A 27,910-nucleotide genomic window follows, 5' to 3' on the forward strand; every position below is an offset into this window, starting at 1 on the left:
ATCGCTACAACAACAACAATAACACTCCAGGTTTGAGACAATCTATGTTAATGTTAGGAGGTTATGTTACAAGTCGCTACAGGGCACTAATAGACTTCTCGAAAGATAACCTAAGAATCCCAAGAGCTATTCTTACAGGGCATTATAGACTGAAAAGCCGTGTGCAGAAACTGGGCATACTATCGAATAACACCCTGCAAAAATCGCACATGCATGCATGGAGTGCTCGCTATGGACCAAGTGAGTGCTCCAAAATTAACCACAATTCATACAAAAAATATGGTCCAATTAATATTGCGATGTCCTAGGACTGGACCATATACTACAGCTTGGTACCGTATTACATAAGAGTAGTCCATGGAGTACCCACAGTCCAATAAAGATCGTGTAGTGATTGCAATCGTTAAAAACGAGAAATGATCAGCTTACAATATGTTTGTGTAGAAACATGAGTTGGTCCATTGCTGCATTGCAGTGGAGTATAATGGTAAGTACTCCAGTGGATCACATGATCCAACGATTTCTGCAGGGACATGATCTAACGATTTTCGCAGGGCACATGTCGATTTTGTGATCGATCAGCAGACGGCGGACCATATTCTTCTAGAATGCGACGCAATCTGAAGAATTAGGCCTAAGTTCATTGGCTCACCATGGCTAGAACATTCCCAGATTTAATCCCTGAAGCCAAGAACACTGCTAGGGTTCATCAGGGAAGTCGGCTAGGATGAGGTGCTGTGAAGGAGATGTGCAAGTCACTGTGCAATCCTCAATAAATTATCTATCTACGTTCCGGTAACAAGCACCATTGAGGTACTAGCCCGACCATCTCGGGAACTATTGATATGACTACATTAAACCTTCTAGGGATTGAATATTGATGACCGCAGTACGAAAGTTTGCTAAAATTTACCATTCCCCTCTCTTAACGCAATGTAATGGCAACGGCGACGCAGGGAAAATGAAAAAAATCTTGTAAATATACTGATAATAATTAATTAATTCCTCCCTTTCTATGCAGTTCTATGCATACAAACATATGTATTTTTCTCTCCAAATTTGCATTCTTCAGTTGGTTATCAACAAGAGCATGACAAATTGTCATTAACAAATTCATACATGTTGTTTATATATTTAATATGCTAGGCAATTTACTTACCCTTTCTGGTGCGATGATTCCTGGACAATTGGGCCTGGCTAGTCGCGATTTATTTTGCCTAAAGAGAGCGTGCTTAACGCGAACCATATCATGATAAGGCACACCTTCGGTGATGCAAAGAATCAAAGAAATTTCTCCATTCGACCCTTATTTGGGGAAATACATCCAACCAGTTTGGTACCGTATTTCAAAGCATTCTGGTTGTGGAAAGTACCTAGTTTACCGGTAAATCCTGGCAAATGACACGTGAATCTGCATTTAGTTGTAGGTTTTCTCTTGTTTTGGCATATTCTGAGCTGAATGGCACCCCGGCTGAGATGCTACATATTAGAATAATACACCATTTTTTTTTATTTAAAAATGCACATGCGTATGAAAAGCAGAAAGTAAATAATGTTGTTGTTGTTGTAACGATAAAGACACTACCCCTTATCGATTTTGTTGGCCCTTTGCTGAATGCAGATCGGGTACGTTCCGGGAACAAGCACCATTAAGGTACTAGCCCGATCATCTCGGGAGCGATTTAGTATGACTAGATGAAACCTTCTAGGCCATCCCGTCGATTCTATACAATATAATATTATTTTCGGCGAAGGCCGCCAAGGCAGAAAGGTGTTCTGTGCAACAAAATTTTTAATTTCCGCTTTGGGATTCTAAAAACGGAGCTCGACACGCGTCTTTTGATACCACCTTTGTTTAGGTTATGTACTGTCTTGTAAAATGTTACCTTTTTTGGTGTTTAAGCCAAATACATTACCAAATTAAACGGCGGCACGCGCCACCCTCACGCGCAGCCGTACGCGGCGAACTGGAAGGCGCCAACACCGACGAGGGGCCATCACCATCACCACCTCGAATCGCGCAGTCAAGTACTATCACTCGGCAATCGCGGACGCGCTCCATGTCTACATATTTATACTTTTATTTATATATATTTATTTTGGATACGAATGCGTTGTAAAAAGTGAATTGAACATTAATTATTTTATAATAACAAAGAAAGTGAATTTGGAAAATTATAACGTTTTCGGAAAAAAACTAAAACAGACCTTTTTATTTAGTTAAGTAGTGCAGCGAAGAAAGACCAAGTGAGTGTTCACCTTTATTCATGGTCCTTCGCAGCCATCTTTGGCCCACCCTAAAAGCTTAAAACAATAATAATTAAATTAAAATCGATTTTTTCGTTCGACAAAAAACATACAAACAAAAAAAAAAATAAATATATAAATTGAGTGAAAAACAAAAAAAAAAAGTTTATCTATATACATATACAAAAAAAAACATACAAATAATTTTGGAATAATTGAATTGGGAATAGAGAAAAAATTTTTTGACAAGCGCAAAGTTTACACACTTAAAAAATTTTGCGAATATCAGTTTTTTGGGGCACACCCTTTCTAAAGAGGAAACAATTTTCTGAGAATTTCGGAAAAAAAGACATAAAAAAAAAATATAAAAATAATCATCTTTACCCAGTAGCCAAGCAGCAGCAATAACAGCCAGCTAATCAGCAACAACAATATAAGCAGCATTAATCATACAGGAATCGGTGAGTAGGCAGTTTTTTTATTTTTCATAAAAAACATAGAAAATAATACAACTTTTTTCCACAAAAGTTATATTATATTTGTAAACTGCAAAAGCATATATATATATCCACATATATATGTGAATATTGCGGAAATTTTCTTACCGTTGGTTTTACTGCAACCTTTTTGCAACCAAAAATTGGTAGAAAATATTCCGCTTTACCAATAGGCAAAATCCGCCAATTATATATGTATATATATATGTATACATATTTCTAGTGGTATTTAACCAACAAACAAAAATTGCAGTTTACTTGCCTACTCAAACCCACTGTGCAAGAACAACATCAGCAAAAATTTCTTCTACAGCTGAGTTTACCCCGTTGTTCGCACAGAACTTCTTCCAAGTCATTTTTTCTTGCTTGACAGCATATATAAAAATCATAATATTCATACGTACATACTTACATACATGTACAATTAAGTTGCTTTTCCAACATTCCTATTTCTCCACTCTGAGAACAACATACGTGTTTACTCACACGTTCAAGTCGCTCTTCCAGCGACATTCTCCCAGCACGTATAGCTACATTATCAACGATAGTTGTTTGCTGCTGATCAAATTTCTCAACCTCTCTCATATTTGCAATTTTTTCATCTTTCTTTGCTGCACTCTCCCAACAGTGCAATCAAGCATAATCAGCTTCATAAAAGAAACGCGACATTAAAGCGGCGAAGAAGCGAATCAAAACAAACTCTGTTTGTAAACAAAAACAGAGCAGCTCCTTTATTCACGTGCATACGTTCTCACAAACAAACATATATACACCCATACGTTTGTATATTGCGCTCGTACATTTGTACTTATTCTGTCGTACAAAACTAAGTTTGAGATATTTTCGTCCCTATAGGAACTTTTCAAAAATATTCCTACAAACTTCAAAGTATTATTATTTTCTAATATATACATACCTATATATACCAGTAATTTACAAATACACGTTTATTTCCACACGTATATATAAGTGAAAAGTGTTTGTGATTTTTTTTAAATTTTATATTTTTTGTTTTTACAAAGCATTATACATACTATTGAATTACGAATTTCCGGGATTTAATTTATTTAAGGAACGTCCCGTTGTACGTGCTTGACTCTATTTTTCAAAAAAAAAAAAAAAAAAAAAAAAAAAAAACACCGCCACCAATTTAAATTCCCTTTTTTAAATTTCTGTTGCACGAAGAGTTTTCCATCTTCGAATTTTGCGAACGTTCTCTGAGCGTACAAATATTTTATTCGGTTTTTTTGGTGAAAACCCAAAAGTTTGCATACCATGCCTCTCAGTCCCCCAAAAACGTCCGAAACCGGGACAAAACCAAAAGGAGGGCCAAAGGAAGAAACGCCCAAGGAAAGGTCAACATCCCCCGCCGGAAATCCAAGTCAGTGGACCCATCCGCGCAAAAGCTCATCGCGGAAAGTGACAATCTGATGAGATACTGTGCAAAATTTAACGAAGCACCGATTCAAGATCACACTGAATCGTATCTCATGATAAAGGAGAAATCACTAGATGATTATTGGGCACGGCTTCAATCGGTTTACGATCTGGTATTTTCGAAACCAGACAAAAGTTTCCCTGAAGACTTCAAGAGTTCAGTACAAGACAAACAATGCGCCTGCCTTGATACGTATGAAGTGACAAAAGCAAAGATTGCCGATCAACTCTAGTTGATCAAAATGATGGAAACGCCGAGTCCACCACCCCGCGTGGAACAACCACCGGCTGAGGCAAATATTTACCTCAAAGTCCCAGCATGCGACACGGAGACCTTGGCTATGAAGAATGGCCCGCTTTTCTTGATATGTTCACAGCGGTGTACATCAATCACCCAAGGCTCTCCCGTGCTCAGAAACTGTACCATCTCCGGTACAAAACGCAAGGCAAAGCCGGCTCCATCGTCAAGCAATATGTGTTTAGCGATGATAACTTTGACCTTGCCTGGGAAGCTTTACGGTCACGATACGAAAACAAGCGGATCTTGGTTGACAACCAGATCAAATCCTTACGGACTCTTGCCACTATTCAATCCGAAAACAGTGAGCAACTTCAGAGATTGCAAAACACAATCAACAACTGTCTATCCGTCCTTCACTCCCAAGGAGTTATAACAGACAGTTGGGATCCCATTCTGGTGTACATTTGTTCATCAAAGCTCCCCGAAACAACCCTGTCACTTTGGGAACAATCTATTTCTTCTCGAAGAGATTTACCCTCATGGTCACAAATGAACGACTTTCTCACCTCGAGATATGAAGTCGTTGAAAGAGTAAATAGGCTTCAACCAAGCAAACAAAAACCGGTCGCTCATCAAAATTCTGCGCAAAAGAGGCCCTTCAACAGGACGCAAACCCTTGTGACAGAATCTAAAAAGGAAACTTGCCAATGTTGCAACTCCCCGCACCTTATTAGATTCTGTCCACGATTCAAACGAATTCCTGTGCAAAACCGGACACAATTCATAAAACAAGCTAAGCTGTGTACAAACTGCCTTATCAGCACTCATATCATCAATGACTGCACGAGCAAGTGGTCATGTTCGACATGTCATCAACGGCATCACACGCTGTTGCATGCGAGCCCACAAGCTCCACGTTCCACCCCGCGAACGAATGCACCAAACGTGCAGCACACAACTGCTGAGTCAACACCTCCCGTTCGACAAACGCAGAATATCTCCGATTCTAGCGAGCTACCGTGTTGTTCAAAACACGCACCGGTTCAATCATTGCATCCAGCCAATGATAACCAAATTCTCCTTCCTACTGCTATGGTTGCAGTCGAACACGAAGGGGAATTATTTCAACTAAGGGCCCTTATCGGCCAGGGTTCGGAAAGAACTTTCATTTCCTCGAAAGTTCAAAAACGGTTGAAACTTCCATTCGATCATTCAAAGTTCGAAATCTCTGGCATGGGTGGACAAGTCGTAAAAAAATCTTCCAAACTTTGCCTTTTGACACTGGTTGCATCCAAGGCTATGAAAAGGATAAAGGCTCATGCCATTGTGTTGCCGCAACTCACAAAGAATCTGCCAACATCCACCATTAGTCGCAAAATCTGGAAGCAGTTCAAACTCCTTGAGCTCGCTGACCCCAGTTGCCACATACCAGGTCAGACTGACATGGTCATTGGCAGCCACATACTTCCACAAATTCTGCTGGAAGGTATAAAAAAGGTGTGCGGTAGCATACTTGCGCAACAAACCATTTTTGGTTGGATTCTCAGTGGTCCAATAGCTGAAAATGTTGTGTCATTCTCGACACAAGTCCAAGCGTCAAACGAGACACTCAGTTCTCAACTGAGAAAATTTTGGGAAGAGGAGGAAATTCCACAACCTCCACAGATATCCCCCGAGGATCAAGCGTGTGAGCAGATATATGTATGCAACAACCACGACACGTGCACCAAACGGTCGATACATTGTGCGACTTCCATTCAAGGAAGAGTTTCCTGAAAAACTATCCCTCGGTTAATCCCGCACGGCTGCTCTGCAGCAGTTGTTCAGCATGGAGCGATCGCTTCAGAAAAAGGGGAGTTAGGTACAATGTACAACAATGTGTTGCAAGAAAATCTCTACGTTGATCACATGGAATCTGCCGACCCATGCGAAATAACTTCGAATGGCAAGGTCTTCTCATTTTACTTACGGTAGTCAAACCAGATAAGGTCACCACCAAAGTTCGTGTGGGTTTCAACGCCTCTAAAAAATCTGGGTCAGGAAAATCCCTGAATGACGTGCTATACACTGGTCCAGCTCTCCAACCAGATCTCATGCTACTAATTCTACAGTGGCGCATGGATAAGTATGTGTTCAATGGAGACATTGAAAAAATGTACTGTTAGATCCTTATACACGAGGACGACAAAGATTTTCAGCGAATCTTATTTCGCAAATCGGTCAGTTCCAATGTTAGCGATTTCAATCTAAAAACGGTTACATTCGGCGTCAATTGTGCCCCATATCTCGCTATTCGTACGTTGCATCAACTATCCGATGACACGAAAGCGACATTCCCGTTGGCTGCAACAATTCTCAAGACGCAGACGTATGTCGACGACATCCTATCAGAAAGTCACACCATCGATAACGCCACTGAATCACTTGTTCAATTGATTAAAGCCCTAAAATCAGCTGGTTTCATACTAAAGAAACTAACGGCTAATCACCCGGCCATATTAGAACTTGTTTGAGCGACTGTCGTAGTCGCCAACAGCCAACCCTTCTATTTAATAGAAATTATGCTTAAGAAAACCTAAACATGAATTTAAATGAATTTACCTGAATTTTATATTGAAGTTATTTACATATGTACCTTTTACGTATAAGTATGCATCGTGAATTATGAATTGAATGAATTTAAAGTGAAAACAGTTCTTTTTTTTCTTGTAAATTTGCCAAGTGCCCTCCTTTTGTTTTTTCATGCGGAATACTTGTGTGGTAAACATTCTCCACTTCTAGTGCATTTGCAGCACCATAAACTTGGAACGAGCCACTATTGCAGCCGCACCTTCACCACCATAATCCAAGCACCAACGTCAACATCAATTCTCCACCGCCACCGGAACCATCCGCAGCAGCCGCATCCCAAAAAAAAGGGAAGGTAAATTTGCTACGCCTATCCCTTTAACAATGGTCCTTCGACGCCACTAAGGAAACCAGCGCAAGAAAAACGCAAGTAGCTTGGCCCTTTTCGTAAACCGTGAGTATTAAATGAGATATAATACACCCCAATCACGGAAAAAATACACATAAACGAAAAATTAAGGCAATTTTCATTTTTAGAGGGTTATTATTTCCCGCCAAAAATCCTCATTTCACGCCAAAACTTGCACATACCACTTCGTATATATACATATATATATATATATATATGTATATATATATATACATCAATAACCGCATATTGCAAAACTTAGTACGGTATATGTGCAAAACATAATAAGAAAAACTAAGCTAGATACAGTGGGCACGTATATCGATTTTACTTCTCAAATAATTTTTTCGGCATTACAGTTGTATATCGCTCTAAAATTATTTAATCCCTCTTAAATCGATACAGTGTCTTCTCTTGCTGTTTATCATAGCAAACCCTCTAAAGTTTTCTTATTTATCCCTATTTAAATTAATACAAAACGCAAAAAATATTTTTAAATCTCCATACTTGCGTATACATACATACGGATAAACAAAAGAAAGAAAGCGACATAAGCGGTGAAACAAAATCTCATACAGTGGTACAAGAGTGGTTCAGTGCGTACACTAGCGTTTAAAAAATATATCTCTCTTAAAGCTAAAAAATTTTCCCGAGTAATTTAGTATTTCACTCTGTATCCCCATTTATACAGTCCACAAAAATATCGATAGTGAAAATCTTAAAAAATAATTACTCATATTTACATATATATATATATTTGCACTTTTCCCACGTATATTTAATTCTCCCCCATATATACGCATTAAATATAGTGCAAACGCAGCACAGTGGTCAAATTTGCTCAGTCTCACCCTCAAATAAATTTAACTTAAAAACTTTTTTTTGGTTTTGAAAAGTATTCTCTCTTGCTATTTAACGTGAATATTTAAACGTAACTCCCTCACATAGTTAAAAGCAAATACTCTCTCTTCAAAAAAAAAAAAAAGTTTTCTCTCTGAAGTTAAATTTTTTGTTAATTCTCAACTCTAAGCGTCATAAAACAAAGCTCAAAAATGAGTGACGATGAAACCAAAAAAGGTGGCTCCAAAACTCAAGGAGTTAAAAAATTTAAAATCTCGTCTGCCCCCAAAAAATTTACATCCGAAACGGACAATTTTATGGAATATTGTACTCGGTTTAGGTCGACGTCGCTCCAAGACAATACGGAGTCCTCACTCATAATAAAAAATTCAAACATAGAAAAATTCTGAAATAGAGTCCAAACCGTCTTCGATAAGATTGTCGAAACCCCAGATCAGGACCTGCCCGAAGATTTTCCAACATCTGCTAATAGCACATACAGGTCCTGTCTCATAGCGTATGAAGACACAAAAGCCCAGATAGAAGACCAGCTTCAGTTGCTTAAACAAGCAAATGCACCCGCGCCCCCTACCGTCACACCAGGTCCATCCGACAACTCCGGTATTTCGCTAAAAATCCCTCCCTGCGATACCGAAATATTTTATAGTGGTTATGAAAAATGGCCCTCATTTCGTGACATGTTCACAGCCGTTTATATTCACCATCCCAAACTCTCCCAAGCGCAAAAATTGTATCACCTCAGATACAAAACCCAAGGAAAGGCAGCTCAAATAGTCAATCAATTCCCATTGACTGACGACAACTTTGCCTTAGCGTGGGAAGCCCTAAAGGCCCGATACGAGAACAGACGAGTTCTCGTAGATAATCAAATACGGGCCCTGATGAATTTAAAAACTATCACTACGGAAAACAGTGAAGACATCCAAAAATTGCAATCCTCAGTAAATAATTGCTTTCAAATTCTCGCCACGCAACAAGTCTCCACAGATAATTGGTACCCCATACTTATTTATCTCGTGACCTCTAAACTCCCTGAAAATACAGTCACGTTATGGGAGCAGTCTCTGACTTCAAGAAGAGAACTTCCAAACTGGTCCCAAATGGACCAGTTCCTCACAACTCGATATGAAGTCGTAGAGCGAGTCGATCAATGACGACCAAATAAATTTAAAGCCACCCCACAAGCAAGGCCATCATTCAAACCCCAGCAGTCGCATCCCTTTCAAAATAGATCGACCTCCCACACCCAGTCTCATATGACAGAGCAGCGAACAATGTACAAGTGCGCTATGTGTAAAACCTCATCTCACCCGCTTATAGGTTGCTTCAAATTTAAGAAGCTGTCGACCTCTGATCGCAGAAGGTTTGTGAGAGAAAACAATATGTGTTTCAATTGCCTCTCTCAGTCACACATATTGAAAGACTGTTCCAGTACTCAAACTTGCAATCAATGTCAAGATCGGCACAACTCAGTTCTTCACGAAGACACATCTCAAGTGCCGAAAAGACAACCCTCACGATTGCAAAGGACAGCCTCACAAGCCACGACCACGAATTCCACAGTCTCACCCGGTAATACTCCCGATCAAGCCAATGCTCTGGATGAAAGCCCTTCATGCTCGCAGAAAAGCCAAGTGCAAACGTTTTATTCCGAAAACGATTGTGAAATAATTTTACCCACGGCTATCGTTCCCGTAGAGCATAAAGGAGAAATTTTTAAACTAAGAGCTCTTGTGGATCAGGGATCTGAACGAACCTTTATCTCTACCAAAGCCCAAGATAGACTCAAGCTCACATTCAAACCCTCTAGATTTGAAATATCAGGGATGGGCGGCAAGGTAGTTCAAACCTCAAACAAATTGTGCTCTCTGACTTTGGTATCCCCCGATTTTAAAACCAGAATAAGTGCAGAGGCAATAGTATTACCCCGGCTAACAAAAATGCTCCCCTCGCTTAAGCTCACTAGCGAGCTTCAAGCAAAATGGGCACACCTCAACCTCGCAGACTCGAATTGTCACTCCCCCTCGCAAATAGATCTCGTCCTAGGCAGTGATGTAATACCGCAAATCATCCAAAATGGCGTTGAGAAACTTTCCCCCCATCTTCTAGCGCAGAAAACCATTTTTAGATGAATTTGAATTTGATACGTATGTACATACCTACATTAATATTTACATATTAGAGGTGCATGACTCAATAGTGAGAAATGGTTTGTCAGCAAATTATTATATTGACCTACATATCATATTTGGTATGACGCATCAATATATTGGGCGACTTGGCAAATGCGAATGAACTCATGGCATTTGTTTGGGTCAATTAGATATGAACGTATATTTGTAATGTTAAGCGTGTTGGAAGTGAGGTGAATTCCACGCAATACTACACCATCGGCCTTTTAAGTGAGCGTATATAATTTTATGCTTAATTACAGACGGTCACTCTAATGTCACTGTGATAAGTGTGCCGTGTTGTTTCATTTTACGTTGAATGACCCAGTCGACTTGCTTGGTGTTACCAAAAAAAAATTTTAAATTCAGTTGTAGTTATGTCATAGTGATAACTTGATATTAAGAGTTTATGTGTTTTCTTTTTTTGTTTTTATTCGTTTGCATTTGCTTTATATACAGTGCCCGTTATGCTTACTCTCGCTTCATAATATCCTGCCTTTTGCTATGATTTTTTGTTTTCATATATTTACTGTGATTACTAATTTTTTTTTGCATAGCCGACCCTTAAGAACGTCGACTCACTTAAAAATCGGCTTGTGTTTACATATTATTATGAAGTAACCCTAACTTGATGCCAACATGAATTTATATTTTTCAATTTTTTTGTTTGTTTGTTTAAATTTTTATTGATGAGTAAATGGGAATGTCTATAGTGTGATTGTTTTGATTTTTTTTTTAAATCATTTGGGTTACTAGCAAATGTTCTATACTGTGCCATGTAATATGTTCTGTACTGGTTTAAACCTATTCTTATGGATTATATGTGTAGGTCGAAGTAAAAATATTTCTATATTGGATTCCGATCGATTTGTAGACTTTTTTGTGTATTTTTAAGCTCGTTCGATCTAAATGGGTTGAGTGCAAATAAAACGAGTTATTTCGCCTTACGGCCCAAGTTTCGCCAACTTTCCTTGGCATCTTCAGAGGCGGATCTATATTTTTAACAATAAAACATACCAAACAACAACAGTTAATGATTTAAAATAATCCCTAGAAAAACATAGTTTCATACACCAATAAATTGAAAACTAAAGAAATAACCCGAACCAAATTAAGCAACAAAATACTTCAATTTAAGAGACACATAAAACACAATACGGCCGAGAAATTTATAACAGAAACGTACAACAAAACTAAATCATTTTTAAAACTACACGAAGAATACGTGATTGTGACAGACGCGGACAAAGGAAACAGAACCGTCGTCTTATACAAAAGAGACTATGATGAAAAGATTGAACAGTTACTAGGCGACAAGAACACGTATAAAGTGATTAGAGCCGACCCAACAAATACACCATAAAGAAGAAACAACAATATCGTGGACGAGCTTTACAAAGGAAAATACATAACTCTAAAAGAGAAATACCAATTTACTAGCTGAGCGGCAACCGCCCCTAGACTGTATGGGCTACTAAAACTCATAAGCCAGACTTCCCCTTACGTGCCATTGCGTGCTCAGTTGGCGTCCCGTGCTACCAATTATTCAATCACATAGGAAAAATTCTAAAAACATTAATTTCAGAAGATTACAACATAAAAAATGTATTTGAGTTAAAAGAAAGAACAAAAGATATGAATATAAGCGAAGAAGATGTTTTAGTATCTTTTGATGTTGTCTCACTTTTTACAATCATACCGACTGCCCTTGCCATTAAGATTATAATGAAAAAATGGGATAAAATCCAGCATCCCACAAGCATACCTAGGAGCAAATTTCAAAATATTTTAGAATTTTGCTTAAAAGATAATAATTATTTTATGTGCAATAACAAAGTATATTCACAATCCTTCGGAATGCCTATGGGTAACTCCCTTTCCCTCACGATCGCAGATATTATAATGAACGATCTTCTAAATAATGCATACTCGGTGCTCAGCAAACATCAAAAGGGCATTAAATTTTTATGAAGTATGTGGACGATATACTTGCCATTATCAAAAGAAACGACGCAACTTCAATACTAAAGACACTAAACCAATACCACGGCAGACTTCAATTCACTATGGAGATGGAAGAAAACAATAGAATTCCTTTCCTAGATGCACGCATACATAAAGTTAATAAAGGCCTCATATTTGATTGGTACTCCAAACCATCAGCTTCTGTGCGCCTAATCAATTTCCTATCAGCGCAACCACGAAAATACAAAATTAATACTGCCAAAAATTTTATAAACAAAGTTTTGACAATAAGCCATTGCCAATTTCATGACGATAATATACAGAAAATAAGTATGACGCTGAAAAGAAATAATTACCCAAACCAATTCATATCGGACCTAATACAACACAAATTACATGAAATGCAACAGACCCCAAATCAATCACCAACAACAACCAATAAAGAAACAAAGCAATACCATAGTGTCACTGACATTCCCAGGCTAACAGAAAATATAGCACAATACATAATTAAACAGCAAAATATCACATTAGCCTACAGATCTATCCACACGTTATCGAGATGTTTCACAAAAACAAAAACCCCACTCAACATAGAACAACAAAACAACGTCGTTTATAAAATAGAATGCAAAGGAAACAACGATGAAAATTGCAATAAAATTTACATAGGCACAATTAAGCGCGCATTGGGCACGCGAATAGCCGAACATGAAGCTGATATTAGGAAGCAAAAATAAAACACAGCTCTCTCACAGCACCATATATATAATACTTCTATATCAATACCTTCCTATCTTCCTAATGTGCAAATTTTCTGTCAATCATTATTTGATGAAACTGTGCAAATGTATGTTCTACGCATGCGCGGGCTTTGTTAGTGTTAGTGAATTGTAGTATCATGTGTTAAAAAATTTATTAAAGGGGAAGCAACGGAACACTATCCCCTTTACCCAACTTCTGCATACTAATTGTTATAAAATCTCAGTTTAGTCGATTAAACATTGAAAAGGCCAACAAATACAATACAAGGCTTGATGTATTTATTATTTAAGCATGGGCTGCAGCCCTACAAAGTAAATTATTTACATAATTAGTAAAAAAAACAAGGCGGATAATTCATATTTTTGAAATGAAAAAAATTCAAATATACATGTATAAAAATATACTTATACATACATCCCAACGATCAACGTTTTTAAAAAGAATTTAAAGTGAATTAGCCTAAACAAACGATATATAAACGTTTTCAAAAGTTTAGTTATTTTGAGTTTTTTAATGAAGTAAGTTTTTGATAAAGTAAACAAAATATGATTACTGGGCTGACTGCTATTGGTGTTGAAATAATATAAATTTTGTAAATTTTTTTTATAACAGCTGAAAATCTTACGACCGCTAACAAGATTTGTTTTTAATTTATGCGATTCGTGGCGCCTACGTACATTTTGTAACTGTTAATTCTGTGCATGAGAAATTCGTAGTTGTCAGTTGGCATTATTTGCTTTTTTTTTGTCGCTTTTTGGTCACTCATTTACATACGTATATCTGCACACTCAGCACAAATCGGTAATGCTATTCTGCGGAGTTCTTAAAACAATAAAAATTTTATAATACTAAAGGAAAACAAAAGCTTAATTTTTCATTTGGAGAACGAAATAGCCTAATGTACAATATTGATAGAAGCAAGTAGGCTTGTTGAAATATACATATATTTAAGCCCCTCTTTTACAAAAATTTAACGACAGCCTTGAGATTTTGTCTCCCTCTCTCGTTGTATATCTGTACTGTAATCTTTGACAGGCTGCACAGTTCAGTAGTAGTGATATAGAAGTATTACATATATGCACAGAACGCAACAACACACAAGCATATGATTGATTTTGCAAACACAAAAATTATAGACAAGGAAGCCAAAGAAAAAACACGATACACATTAGAGAGCTTAGATTTTGCAAAACAGAGATAAAACGATGAAGAAGAAAGAGGACACAGACGGTATCGCGGCTAGCTACCTATTATGCTTATGAGTTTTAATATTACTTAGTTAGTTTTAGTATGACAAGTGTACCACATTAGATGGTATCGTTTTTAATTGTAAAAATCAGTTTTTTAGTTTACTGACAAAAATCAATGTCTAAATTCCTATTCTGTGCATGAGAAATTCGTAGTTGTCAGTTGGCATTATTTGCTTTTTTTTTGTCGCTTTTTGGTCACTCATTTACATACGTATATCTGCACACTCAGCACAAATCGGTAATGCTATTCTGCGGAGTTCTTAAAACAATAAAAATTTTATAATACTAAAGGAAAACAAAAGCTTAATTTTTCATTTGGAGAACGAAATAGCCTAATGTACAATATTGATAGAAGCAAGTAGGCTTGTTGAAATATACATATATTTAAGCCCCTCTTTTACAAAAATTTAACGACAGCCTTGAGATTTTGTCTCCCTCTCTCGTTGTATATCTGTACTGTAATCTTTGACAGGCTGCACAGTTCAGTAGTAGTGATATAGAAGTATTACATATATGCACAGAACGCAACAACACACAAGCATATGATTGATTTTGCAAACACAAATATTATAGACAAGGAAGCCAAAGAAAAAACACGATACACATTAGAGAGCTTAGATTTTGCAAAACAGAGATAAAACGATGAAGAAGAAAGAGGACACAGACGGTATCGCGGCTAGCTACCTATTATGCTTATGAGTTTTAATATTACTTAGTTAGTTTTAGTATGACAAGTGTACCACATTAGATGGTATCGTTTTTAATTGTAAAAATCAGTTTTTTAGTTTACTGACAAAAATCAATGTCTAAATTCCAACCGAATATTTAAACAGTACTTTTTTTGATTGGGATATTTAAGATACTTTCTTTGCTACATAATATAACAACTAGCACAGTTTTCGACAATACATTTTCTCCCTTCGAGTTAGTATTTGGCAAAAAGGCAACTTTACCTCATGAATTCCGGAAGAAAAAAATGTATCCACTTTACAATGCTGAAAACTATACTAAAGAGATTAAACTTAGAATGCAAAAAGCACACGAAATAGGCTAAAATTTAATAATTAAAAATAAAATACAAAGCAATGTATGATTAAACGGCTCGTCCGTTTGTTATTAAAATAGGAGATAAAGTTCTTTTACAAAAAGAACCACGCCACAAACATGAACATATTGTAACGAATTTACTGAAATTTCTCTTATTCCAAATCCTCTGCTAACATTCGTATCGCTAAACTGTTGAATAAATAACTCCAATATTCAATAATGCAAAATGGCCTTTATTAAAGTACTTCACAATAACACTGATACTTCACAACCAATAGCTTGCTTAAATCAAACTGATTCTGATTGCTCAGATTGCGCTCTTTTATACTCTTCGATTTCCTCGTTCCATACTTCTAGGCGTTTCCAGAATTTACTTAGTTAGTGCTATAAAATTATAACTACAGATGCACGTGTATATGTGAGTGACACTTCCACAGATAATTGCCAACTTTTGGGAGCATTTGAGATAAGATATATGCATGTGTTTGTGCGTCTCTTCTCCGCTGCGTGTACGTACATATGTGTAGACATAATGATTGATTCGTTTATGTAGATACAAGTGAATGCCTGCTTTATTGTGGTTGTGGCTTCATTTACTTAGCATCAGACTAGTGATGTGAGTATCACTTAATGTCACTAATATTCGTCACACTGCCCTCCACCTAAGTCTGATCGTCCCGATCAGACAAGTCTCTCGATCTCGCTGCTAGCCTCTCCAAATGAACCATCCTTCTATTTCGTGGTTTCCCCATTGTTTGTATGCGGTAGATGACATCACTGATCCTCTTCACAACTCTGCACGGGCCTTCCCAACTGCAACACAATTTGGATGGAACACCTTTCCGCCGGTGAGGGTTGTATAGCAGTACCAAATCTAACTCCCGGAAACCTTCCGAATTATTTTTCTTATCGTACCTGTGTTTCATCTTACTACTCATTACCCTGGTCCGTTCCCTCCCACTCTGTTATTCGGCCAATGAACTATTTCGTAGAGCTTGCGCTTGACGGATTGGCTTTGCATCATCAGTATCGTCTTGACGTTTCAGAACAGTAGTGCGCGCTGGCTTGAAACCTTCCTTGCATTCTTTCTGGAAAATTCTTTCGGTCGTGTTAGTGCGTCCATTAGGGTTTGCCAATGCCAGTGTTTTTCTCGCAGGTACCTGTGATTTTGATTTGCTTGGCCCATTCGTTCCATCAACCCTTGCCCGATCTGCTGCCTTTGACTTTTGTGGTTTTTGTCGAATCTCTTTCACCAGCACTCGATTACTGCTGAACCCTTTTCCAAACTGAAGTTAAGTGGCACATCCAGGTTCTCATAACGCATCACCCTTCTTTGCATATCGATCTTGATGCCATGGTCAACCAAGAAGTCCACTCCCAATATGAATTCATCAACGATGTCCGCCAATTAATTAAGACTTCACATATCACTTCTCCCTGGACTTCGTAATACTCGCCAGTGACCGTACGAACCTTGCTCCAGGTAACGGGCTTACTCTCCTGTTGACCAAGTCAGATCGGATTAAGGAATGAGATGCGCCCGTATCTACGGTCAGTACACGTTCTTTGCCATCCACATTCCCTCGGTAAGACTGCTCGATTTTCTTCCAATTTGCGACACAGATATCACAGGACATTCAGTAGCTGGAGCTAGCTCTCGATCTCTACATCTTACTCGCTCTTGCTAGGATCAAGATCGCAATGACGTGCAATGTGACCGGGCTTCCCGCATTTGAAGCATTTGATAACTCTTTCACGCCGGTTTTGCGATCCTTTCACCGCCTCTAATATTGTGTTCACCCAGTCTGGCCATTCTACCTCCACTGTAAAATGTTTGTATCCTGGGCCTCCAGTTTCGATGATACCCTTATCTCCTGTGCCACCAGCTGCGAGGATATGCGGGCCTCCTGTGCTTTCACCTGCTCAGCGAACTGAGATATCATATTGTCTTCTGTTCTTCCAGTTGAGATGTCATATATGTCTTCTGTTCTTCCAGTTGAGATGACATTTGTCTTTCCTGGGCTTCAATCTTGGATGTTATACGGTCTTCCTGGGATTCTAGTTGTGTTTCCATCTTGGATGTTATACGGGTCTCCTGTGATTCCAGTTGCGATGACATGTTGTTGGATATTTGTGGTGATATTTCTGTTATACGCGTTTCTTGTGATTCAATCTTGGATGTTATTCTCGATGTTTGAGCAGATATTGCAGCCAAAATCGTGTTCAAGTCTGTGCTCGTAACTGTCTACGATGTTTCGTTTTTCTCTTCAATTTTTGTTTTTAATTCTTCCACATCAGTATAAAAGACATACTCGTCAACATTAATTCCTTCCAACTCCAATACCTCTCGTAGCCGTGCTTGAAGTTCGATCTTATTGCCGGTTGTATTCAATCCACGGCTCGCCAACTCCTTCTTCAGTTGCTGGATCCTCAATTCACTCAACTTTGCCATGTCCAAGTTGTATTCGCAATCTTCGGAATTTATTCAACAATTCCTCTTCTGTCACCAATTGTAAAGAATTTACTGAAATTCCTCTTATTCCAAACCTTCTGCTAACTTTCGTATCGCTAAACGTTGAATAAATAACTCCAATATTCAATAATACAAAATAGCCTTTATTAAAGTACTTCAAAATAACACTGATACTTCACACCCAATAGCTTGCTTAAATCAAACTGATTCTAATTGCTCAGATTGCGCTCTTTTATACTCTTCGATTTCCTCGTTCCACACTTCTAGGCGTTTCCAGAATTTACTTAGTTACTGCTAAAAATTATAACTACAGATGCACGTGTATATGTGACTGAGACTTTCACAGATAATTTCCAACTTTTGGGAGCATCTCAGATAAGATATATGCATGTGTTTGTACATCTCTTCTCCGCTGCTTGTACGTACATATGTGTAGACATAATAATTGATTCGTTTATTTAGATACAAGTGACTGCCTGCTTTATTGTTGTTGTGTCTCATTTACTTAGGCATCATACTAGTGATGTGAGTACCACTTAGTGTCACTAATATTCGTCACAATATATATCAAGGCTCTTTTGTTGTAATCAAAATTAATGAATCTAACATAACAATTTTTGAGAAGTAACAAAAAAAGAAAAAAACTGTACACAAAAATAGAATAAATAAATATTTAATATCTACTCAGTAATATTAAATTCATTATGTACATTTCGAATTTAGCATGTAATCAAGGCAAATGTAAAACAAACAAAAAAAATTATTTTCTAAAATTTATATATATATTTTCAATTTTTGTTGTTATATCGGCCTACTGATTTTAAGATCGCGGGTTCGAATCGAGCTCAAGGCCTAACAATAATTTTTTATCATTATTATTATTAAATTTTTTTTCTTCTATTCTAATTTAAAATTTTTTTCAATTAAGAAAAAAATTTATCATAACAATAATAATGATAAAAAATTATTGTTAGGCCTTGAGCTCGATTCGAACCCGCGATCTTAAAATCAGTAGGCCGATATAACAACAAAAATTGTTAATACATCCCAGAGCACGGGAAAAAAGTGTCAATAAAATATGACACTATGACAGCATTGCCATCAAACAATTCCAATTTTCACATCCATTCTGCAACAGATGTCGTAGTGTTGTGAATATCAATTGGCACGAACCAGAATAGAAGTAGAATTAATGAAGACAAACAAAAAACCGCTGTTATGGCTGAATGGTTATAGCAGCGGCGCCCAAACGTTGCCGATGAAGGAATTTAGCAGTTCCCGAAATGGATCTATACAACGAGCTTTGGCAGTTGTCTAAATTTTTTCTTTCTTCTATTCTAATTTAAAAATTTGTTCAATTAAGAAAACAATTTATCATAACAATAATAATGATAAAAAATTATTGTTAGACCTTGAGCTCGATTCGAACCCGCGATCTTAAAATCAGTAGGCCGATATAACAACAAAAATTGTTAATACATCCCAGAGCACGGGGAAAAAAGTGTGAATAAAATATGACACTATGGCAGCATTGCCATCAAACAAGTCCAATTTTCACATCCATTCTGCAACAGATGTCGCAGTGTTGTGAATATCAATTGGCACGAACCAGAATAGAAGTAGGATTAATGAAGACAAACAAAAAACCGCTGTGATGGCTGAATGGTTATAGCAGCGGCGCCTAAACGTTGCCGATGAAGGAATTTAGCAGTTCCCGAAATGGATCTATACAACGAGCTTTGGCAGTTGTCTAAATTTTTTCTTTCTTCTATTCTAATTTAAAAATTTTTTCAATTAAGAAAAAAATTTATCATAACAATAATAATGATAAAAAATTATTGTTAGGCCTTGAGCTCGATTCGAACCCGCGATCTTAAAATCAGTAGGCCGATATAAAACAACAAAAATTGTTAATACATCCCAGAGCACGGAGAAAAAGTGCCAATAAAATATGACACTATGGCAGCATTGCCATCAAACAAGTCCAATTTTCACATCCATTCTGCAACAGATGTCGCAGTGTTGTGAATATCAATTGGCACGAACCAGAATAGAAGTAGGATTAATGAAGACAAACAAAAAACCGCTGTGATGGCTGAATGGTTATAGCAGCGGCGCCTAAACGTTGCCGATGAAGGAATTTAGATGTTCCCGAAATGGATCTATACAACGAGCTTTGGCAGTTGTCTAAATTTTTTCTTTCTTCTATTCTAATTTAAAAATTTTTTCAATTAAGAAAAAAATTTATCATAACAATAATAATGATAAAAAATTATTGTTAGGCTTTGAGCTCGATTCAAACCCGCGATCTATATATAGTTTCTAATATAAACTTAAGAAAATGAAAATTCAAAATTTAACTTTATTATCAAAAAAAAAAACATGAAAAAACATAAACATAATGTTAACGACTTTAAGGTATAAAAGTATGGCTGACTTCGTAAATGCATATTGCAATGCAGCATGATAAAGGTTAATGTTCGTTTTCAACACAGCTTTGTTTATTGATGATGCAGTGAGTTCGTTTTTGCGTGGCAACTTTTTTTCATGCGCATCGGTTGTCATTTTTGTGCATGATAAATTTTGTTCATGCATTTGTGATGGAAAGCAGTGATACAAAACATTTTTGTTTTGCATAGGTTGCGCAATAAATCGCAGCTTATGCTTTGCAATATTCATTTACGAAGTCAGCCTATGTTTATTTGCATATAAAAATGTAAAATTGCTTCGAATGAACAAATATCAAAAAAAGGAAGGCCGCTAATATTTTCATTCATTCGAACCAATTTATAAAATGGAAAAGAAAAATATGGCACACGTGTTCAATTTGCCAAATTCTTCTTTTCAAAAAGAAGGGTGATATAAGGAAAAAAAATGTAAAATATTTATTTATTTTATTTTTATTTTATAGTGTATATTTATAACGTAGTCTATGTAAGTGGGGCTTAAGTTGAATTTGACACGCGCGTGCAGTTGGCAACGCGGATGTCAAATGCAGCTGCAGCCGACGTCACAAATGGAAAGCAGATACATAATAAATTTGATCTTTACATGGGCGTACGTGTCCAAGTTAAATAGTTTGAGTTTTATTATATTGTTATGTGACTCTTGGCCGAGCTCTCAGGATGGGCTTGCAAAGCCTGTCAGCAACCACGGTGTATGCACTGGCGATTACTGGGGATTCAGCCTTGGGAGGGTTCAGGTACGCGCCTGCTGACCAAGCCAACATCCATCAACCTAAAGTCATAAAAAAATACATATATTAATTTGCACACAACTAGTAACTTCCACCAAAGTAACTACATGCAACCACCCATACTCGCACGTGAAAACCCCCAACCATGCAGCGCTAATGTATATTGGTGCGACTGCTCTATACCCACTCTACCGTGGCTTTATAGATGGTAATAAAGCCCCTTAACCACACACCAACCTGCAAGAATCAGACCACTTTAATCTTCGATTTACTCCATATTAACAATTTATATTTATAAAAATTCAGCTCATATCTACATAGTATGTATATGTATAACAAACTAACCTTAGTATAAAATTAAACATTCAATAATAAATTTAACATTAATGCTAATAAATTTGCATGGAAAAGATATCTTAAAATTCAAATTCAATGCAGTTACGAAATTATTTTGGTGGTATGCTAACAGCTGATTCTAGCCTACTGACCTACTTTCTCATACTCGAGGTCAATGACCTACATTTAAAATTCTTATTGGCTGTGCGTTCATATAATAAGGAGAGTACGCGCGCTTAGCAAAAAGCTTAATTGTGAGCTTAGAGCGCAACAAAAAAGAAACCAAAATGAATTGAGAAACTACTTTCGCCTATATGTACATATGTTAGTGGGGATATATTGCATTGTTCTTAAGCATAGTTATGCATACAAGCTACGTTTGCCCTTTTCCTTTTAGATATAATGAAGCACAATTGAATCGTAAAAAAGAAATTCAATTCATAAAGAGTGCATATGTAAAATATATATACATAGGTTTGTTTATTCCAACTTACATTTTTGTATATACTTTTCTGTGAGCAATTCCAACTACGCGCCGAAGGCCGCCTCGCTGTGGTTATATTTTTGATATGATATCTCGCGCTATATAACTTTTACAAAATTATGTACATATATATATATATATATATAAACTAAGTTATGCCAATTTATGCTTTACGACCGCATTATAGAAAAAAAAACAAAAAAACTGGGCTTACGAGCCAACAACAACAACGGATTACGTGTATGAGAAAAGGAAACAAAATTCAAATGTCTTTCACAAAATGCCTGCTTTCACTTTCTGCTTGTCATCTTTTTTTTTTCTTTTCTTGTTCTTGTTATTGCAACTACAAGTCAAGCATGAGTATAATTGACCGCGGAAGTAGTAAGAAAGCCAAGGCTTCTAGGTGTTGATGGAGGCTAAGGGGGTTGGTAACACGTGGGTTTGCCACATTGCCCAAAAGTACGAATGAATGAAACTATTCCTGATCTGAATGTTACATGTATGTAAAAATGTATATAGGCACTTCAACTATACTTATTAATATGATACTATAATTAAGTTAATTTTAAAACTTCATCTTTGCGTTTTTTTGTCTTGGATTATAGACGGGAGTAATTAATCCTTTTGAATTTTTGTTCCTGTCCTAATTTATAATTTAGGTTTGCTACTATTTTACATTGTTATCCTTGATCCATTTTCTTTTTTGTATTTGTGTGCTCTTTTTCTTCGGATTATAACGAAAAGATGTTTTACAATTTAAGGAAGCATAATGGAATTCATATATTTAATTACAACCAGGTATAACTTTTGTTTGTACCTTTTACCTCATGGTACAAGAAAATGAAATAATAATAGTAAACAAAAATTTAAGGAAATCTATTATAAAATATTAAAGTTTTGCTTATCTTTATGAAGATCTATTTGCCCAAAATTTCATTGCATTTGTATTTCCAGATCCATTGGTCAGGGGACATATGAAAGTGGTGGCTGTCAGGTGGCAGTCCCACAATAAGCCAGCGCTTGCTGCGTCTTCTTGCGTTTGGAAAATTATGGAAAGATTTTGCGACAGCCTAAGAAAGTATAGGAGAATTCATGAAAAGAACTCAAAGACGCTTTTGTTTTTACTTTAAATACTGATACTTAGTTCGCGAATAAAAAAAATATAAAAAAATCAACTGAACTCTTACCCAGAAACGAGTTATTTTTCGCGGAAGTCCGATTAACCCAAGAATATGCGTATGCAAGTTATCGATATCCTCTTGGGTTATTCATTGAATATCATATGGTTCTATGTTCAGCCATCGACAGATCTTGTAGGTGTGTTTATTTTGAGTTGAGTTTTAGCGACAGTGATGGCCATAAACAAAAATTCTCAAATTTTAAGTTTGTAAAAAAAAAATTATAAGGTGCGAAGGAAAAAAAATTGCGAAGACTAAGAGTTTTCCAATATGAACTAATGGACGTCAGTACACCCTTGGGTGCCGTAAGGTTACGTTTGGAGCTTTATTTTGGCGACAGATATCACGTCGACCAACATAATCTTTTACATCTAATGTCATATTAGGCCAAATTCAGTCGCAAGCGCTCTAAGGTTTTTGCAATCCCCCCGTGATTTCTATTCGGTGGGCAGTGCGCATTTTCGATTGCCTGGTTGATTAAGACTTTTGGAACCCACAGCTTCCAGTTAAAGGCCTCACGGACTGCATTTCCATCTGGGTGTTCAGTTCGTTTATAATTTTCTTCGTCAATAACTTTTAAATCAGGAATAAGGTCATTATTACTTCGTACTTGGCGCACAAACTTCATCATAATTTTGACGTGACAAGCTATCTGGCACAACATTCAGAGACCCGGTGTTCAATTTTGAATCTGTATGCTTGTAATTTAAGCGACCAACGAGCGAAGCGACTCGAAAGGTCAGCCTGGCGCATAAGCCACTGCAAACTGGCATGATCGGTTACTATTGTAATTCTTGCCCTTCGACGTACGCCCTGAACTTCTTTAAACTGAGTATTGCAGCTAGATATTCTAACTCGGTAACGCTGTAATTACTTTGTGATTTGTTCAGTTTTTGGGAAAAGTAAGCGATCGGGACTTCGATATCGTCGTCGTTCTTTTGCAAAAGCACCGCACCAACACCAAGTTTGCTGGCGTCGCATTGAATTATAAAGGGCGTAATTTGGGCTAGCGAGTACTGGTGCGGAACACAGCGATCTCTTAAGGGTATCGAACGGAGCTTGAGCTTCCTCGTTCCAAGCGAACGTTTTCTTTTTGTTCAACGGATTAGTCAAAGGAGTAGTAACACTTGCGAAATTATCAACAAAGCGTCGATACCAACCAGCCATTCCCAAGAAACGTCTTAGCTTTTCACGTTAGAAGGGACTGGGTAGTCAGTCACCGTTCCATTACCCACAATATATCCTCAGGATTTGACCTCTCTGATACAAAATTTACTTTTATTTACTTTAATAGTTAAACCTGCTTTTCTTAATTGATGTGCAAATTCAGACAAAACGGACATATGTGTATCGAAAGTTTCCGATAATATTAACAGGACGTCTAAATAAACGAATACCTGATTTTTTAATTTGGGAGGAATAACACGATCCATCAAGCGACACAGAGCCTGAGGGGCGTTGCAGAGACCAAAAGGCATTACGCGGTATCGGTAGAGCGGACGATTAGGGATTGTAAAACAGGTGTAATCTCTGGAGTTTTCTCCTAAGGGAATTTGCCAAAAGGCTCGTCGCAGATCAAGAGAACTAATGAATTTAGCCTTAGGTATTGTACTCAATATACCATCTATATGTGGAAGGGGGTAAGCGTCCTTAACGGTAACATTATTTACTTTTATAGAATCTAAACACAGACGGACTTTGTTAGGCTTTTTCACTAGGACAATCGGACTGGACCATGGACTATTTGGAGACTCCTCAATTACACCTAACTTAAGCTTCTCATCAATTTCTGCATGGACAAGCTTTTCCACTGCAGGAGATATAGGGAAATGTCTTTGCTTAATCGGACGGACATTTGGTTGGAGTTCAATAACGAAGTTTCCCTTAAGCCTTCTTTCTCGAAGTTGGGAAATCGGTTCTTGACTACTTCTAACCGCTTCTGCTGGACATCATTTAAGAAAAGCAAATTCTCGTCGTGGTTTGGTTCAATAGAAATTTCCGATACGAGGAGGGGTGCGATTTTGGCATTAATCCAAAAGTCGACCCCCAGAATTATTTGTTGTGACATAATTGGGATTACAAAGAATCGTATAATTTCAGTCTTGTCTTGGAATAGAACGTTCAACTCGATTGCGCCATAGACTAACTGCTTATTTCCGTCGTCAGTACAAACAGTTGTTGAATGCTGGCGCAATTGTTTCGTTTTGCACACGTCTTCAGCTAACGTAGACCCTAAGCAGGATATTTGAGCACCACTATCCAGCAAAGCTAAATTTTCAGATCCTAACAATTCAGTTTTTGCATATGGCCTTAAGTCGAGAGGTTTCTGGTCAATGGAACAAATTATTCTCTGCAAAGTTTTACGATTCTCATGAAAATTCTTCCAAAATTTGTTTATTCGGGCAGAAAAACGGATTGTCTTTCGAGAGAGCTTAGTATCCATATTAAAAATATCTTTTCTAACTTCTTCATAATTTTCAAGGCGAACTGAGTAGGGTATAATTTTGTGTATGAAACGGAAGTTTTTCGCAGCGGGCGAACTGGTCGTTATGTAATCCGAACTTCCATCAGATCGTTTTAGTACTCTTTTAAGACCTTGTTCTCCGGGTCGTTGCGAGAATTCGGTTTGAATGCCTCGCTCTTTTTGGAGTTTCCCGGATTGCATGATGTACAGGTTAGTCTATACCTATCCGGCGTGCCACACCCATAGCAAAAGACAGTCCGGTGTTCTAGGCAGTCAAGATATCTATGCCCACCTCCCTTGCAATTCCAGCAAACTAACTTGGTTTTCGCTGCATGCCTCGCGAGTTCGTCGACTTCCAGATGTGCCCTATTTGATAGGTCTTCTTCACAATTCAACTCGTTCGCGTACCGACGCGGATTTTGTCGCTGGTTCGCAGTGGGCAGGAGTGAAGTTCGCGATATCTCACTTAGAAGACTTTCGCGCTTGAGGCAGAGTTTACGCTCTCTTACACGGGGTCGCAAATTATACTGCAATATTTCAACAAGCTCGGACTCTGACAACGGAGACTCCAAAGATTCTGTTATTTTGAGGACAGCGTTTTTAAAGTCATCGAAACTTTCATTTGCTGGAAGTTGGTACGAAGGGCCTGACACCAAGGCCAAGTAACGCGTTCTACAGATCTGCGATGCCTCCAGTACCAATCCTTGGCCTCCTTTATAAATAAACTCTGCGCCTGTTCACACAGAATGTTGAAATTTCCTTCTAAGGTGTCAGTCACTTGGCACTCAATTCGGTATATAAAACTGTCTACGTTTAGTTTTGCAGTGACATCAAATTTAAGATCCCAGTTGGCAATTAGTTGCGCTACTCTTCCAGAGTTCGGGACACTAGACATATCGCTGAAGCGTAGCTGGTCGAAGTGACGAAGGTGGATTATCTCTTGGCCATATGGTGGTGGAATTTTCTCGATGCATATTTGACTGCTGAGCATTCAATTCAGGCCTAGTATTAACTATCGGGGCAGAAGGCGGGGCGTTCAGATTGAGGCGTTCCATAAGATTACTTACAACAGTTTCGAGCCTTTGTTCTATAACTTGCGCAACACGGTTTTCCAAGTCTTCAAGAATCGGGGCTTGACGAGCAGATATCACAGCGGAAACAAGATTCGGAATACGGGTTTCATCTTCAGAAAAGCTACTGCGGGAACCCTGTAAGTTACTGGTAGGAATACCAGTTGCGCCTTCTGCAGGTGCGTCTGCAGTAGGTGTATTAGTATGCAGCTCAGTGGATTTACCACTAGTATTTCTACCTGTCTGTTGCAGTGTTTGGGACTTTGTCACGGTTCCTGTATTTTTCTGAAAGCCTCTGCTATAAAACTTGGTTTTACATTGAGGGCAATTACTACTCTTTTTAAGCCAGTTTAAAAGACATATCCGATGAAATCTGTGCGAGCAGACGGTTATTAGAACATCATCGTTTTCAAAAAAAATTCTGTTACATAGGGAGCATGAAGAGGCTGGTGCGAGCTGATGCTCACCGCTTTGCCGAAATGCCATATTGGTGCAAGTGGTAAAAAAAAATTTTAAGAAATGAAAGAAAATAGTATAAATTTTTAGCAGACAATTAGGCTATATTTTTCCCTCAGATAAAGGTCTAGCTCTTAAGCAGGTGTTTAGTTAAGGTCTCAATATTTTTCTGTTAAACTAAATTCTAGTCTGAGATTTTAAACCTATCCTATGTATTCAAAATTATTTAAAATTTTTAGTATAACGACAATATCCGATTATCCGTGATTCAACGAGTATTCAGGAAAACTGTTCAGGACTAAAAAAATAGCTATTCTATAATAAATATATATACGTGCGTATATAAGTGCCTTGGTATATCTGTTATGAACAAATGCAAAAAAAAGCTATTCTATAATAAATTTGGCTATATAATTGCGTATATACATAAGTGCCTTGGTACATCTGTTAAGAACAAATGCAGCTGCTTTATGTATAATTAAAAATAATATTTCGTATCATATTCAACAAAAACAATAGGAATCCAAAATACCGATTTGATTCTAGTACTTGATAGCAGCAAAAATTAACGCAAAAAAAAACTTTCGTAAAGTAATGGTCTGACTCCCAGGCAGTGTGGTAGTTAGGTTAGTATAGTTTCATCGAGAATGGTGGTATAGTTGAGCAATTAAAACTTGATCGTAATAAAGGAAAAGAAATAAACATCACTTCAGTAATAAAATTTAAGCCCCGAAAGGATTTAGAACTAACTGAATTAATAGCAAATTTCAAGACCTGTTAGGTAATTTAGCCATC

At 37.3% G+C, this 27,910-nt stretch overlaps 1 protein-coding gene across 1 annotated transcript in view; it reads left to right on the forward strand.

Moving 5' to 3' along the window:
• Window positions 1-448: 448 nt before the first annotated feature.
• Window positions 449-27,910, forward strand: part of LOC137248613 (uncharacterized) — a 35,488-nt gene continuing 8,026 nt past the window's right edge. Inside the window, exons 1-2 of the mRNA XM_067779517.1 lie at window positions 449-487; window positions 2,639-2,708. Of these exons, the coding sequence (XP_067635618.1) occupies window positions 449-487; window positions 2,639-2,708 (109 nt within the window). The remainder of the gene's footprint in view (window positions 488-2,638; window positions 2,709-27,910) is intronic.

This window comes from Eurosta solidaginis, chromosome 4 (genome assembly GCF_040869045.1).
Source record: "Eurosta solidaginis isolate ZX-2024a chromosome 4, ASM4086904v1, whole genome shotgun sequence".
NCBI lineage: Eukaryota > Metazoa > Arthropoda > Insecta > Diptera > Tephritidae > Eurosta > Eurosta solidaginis.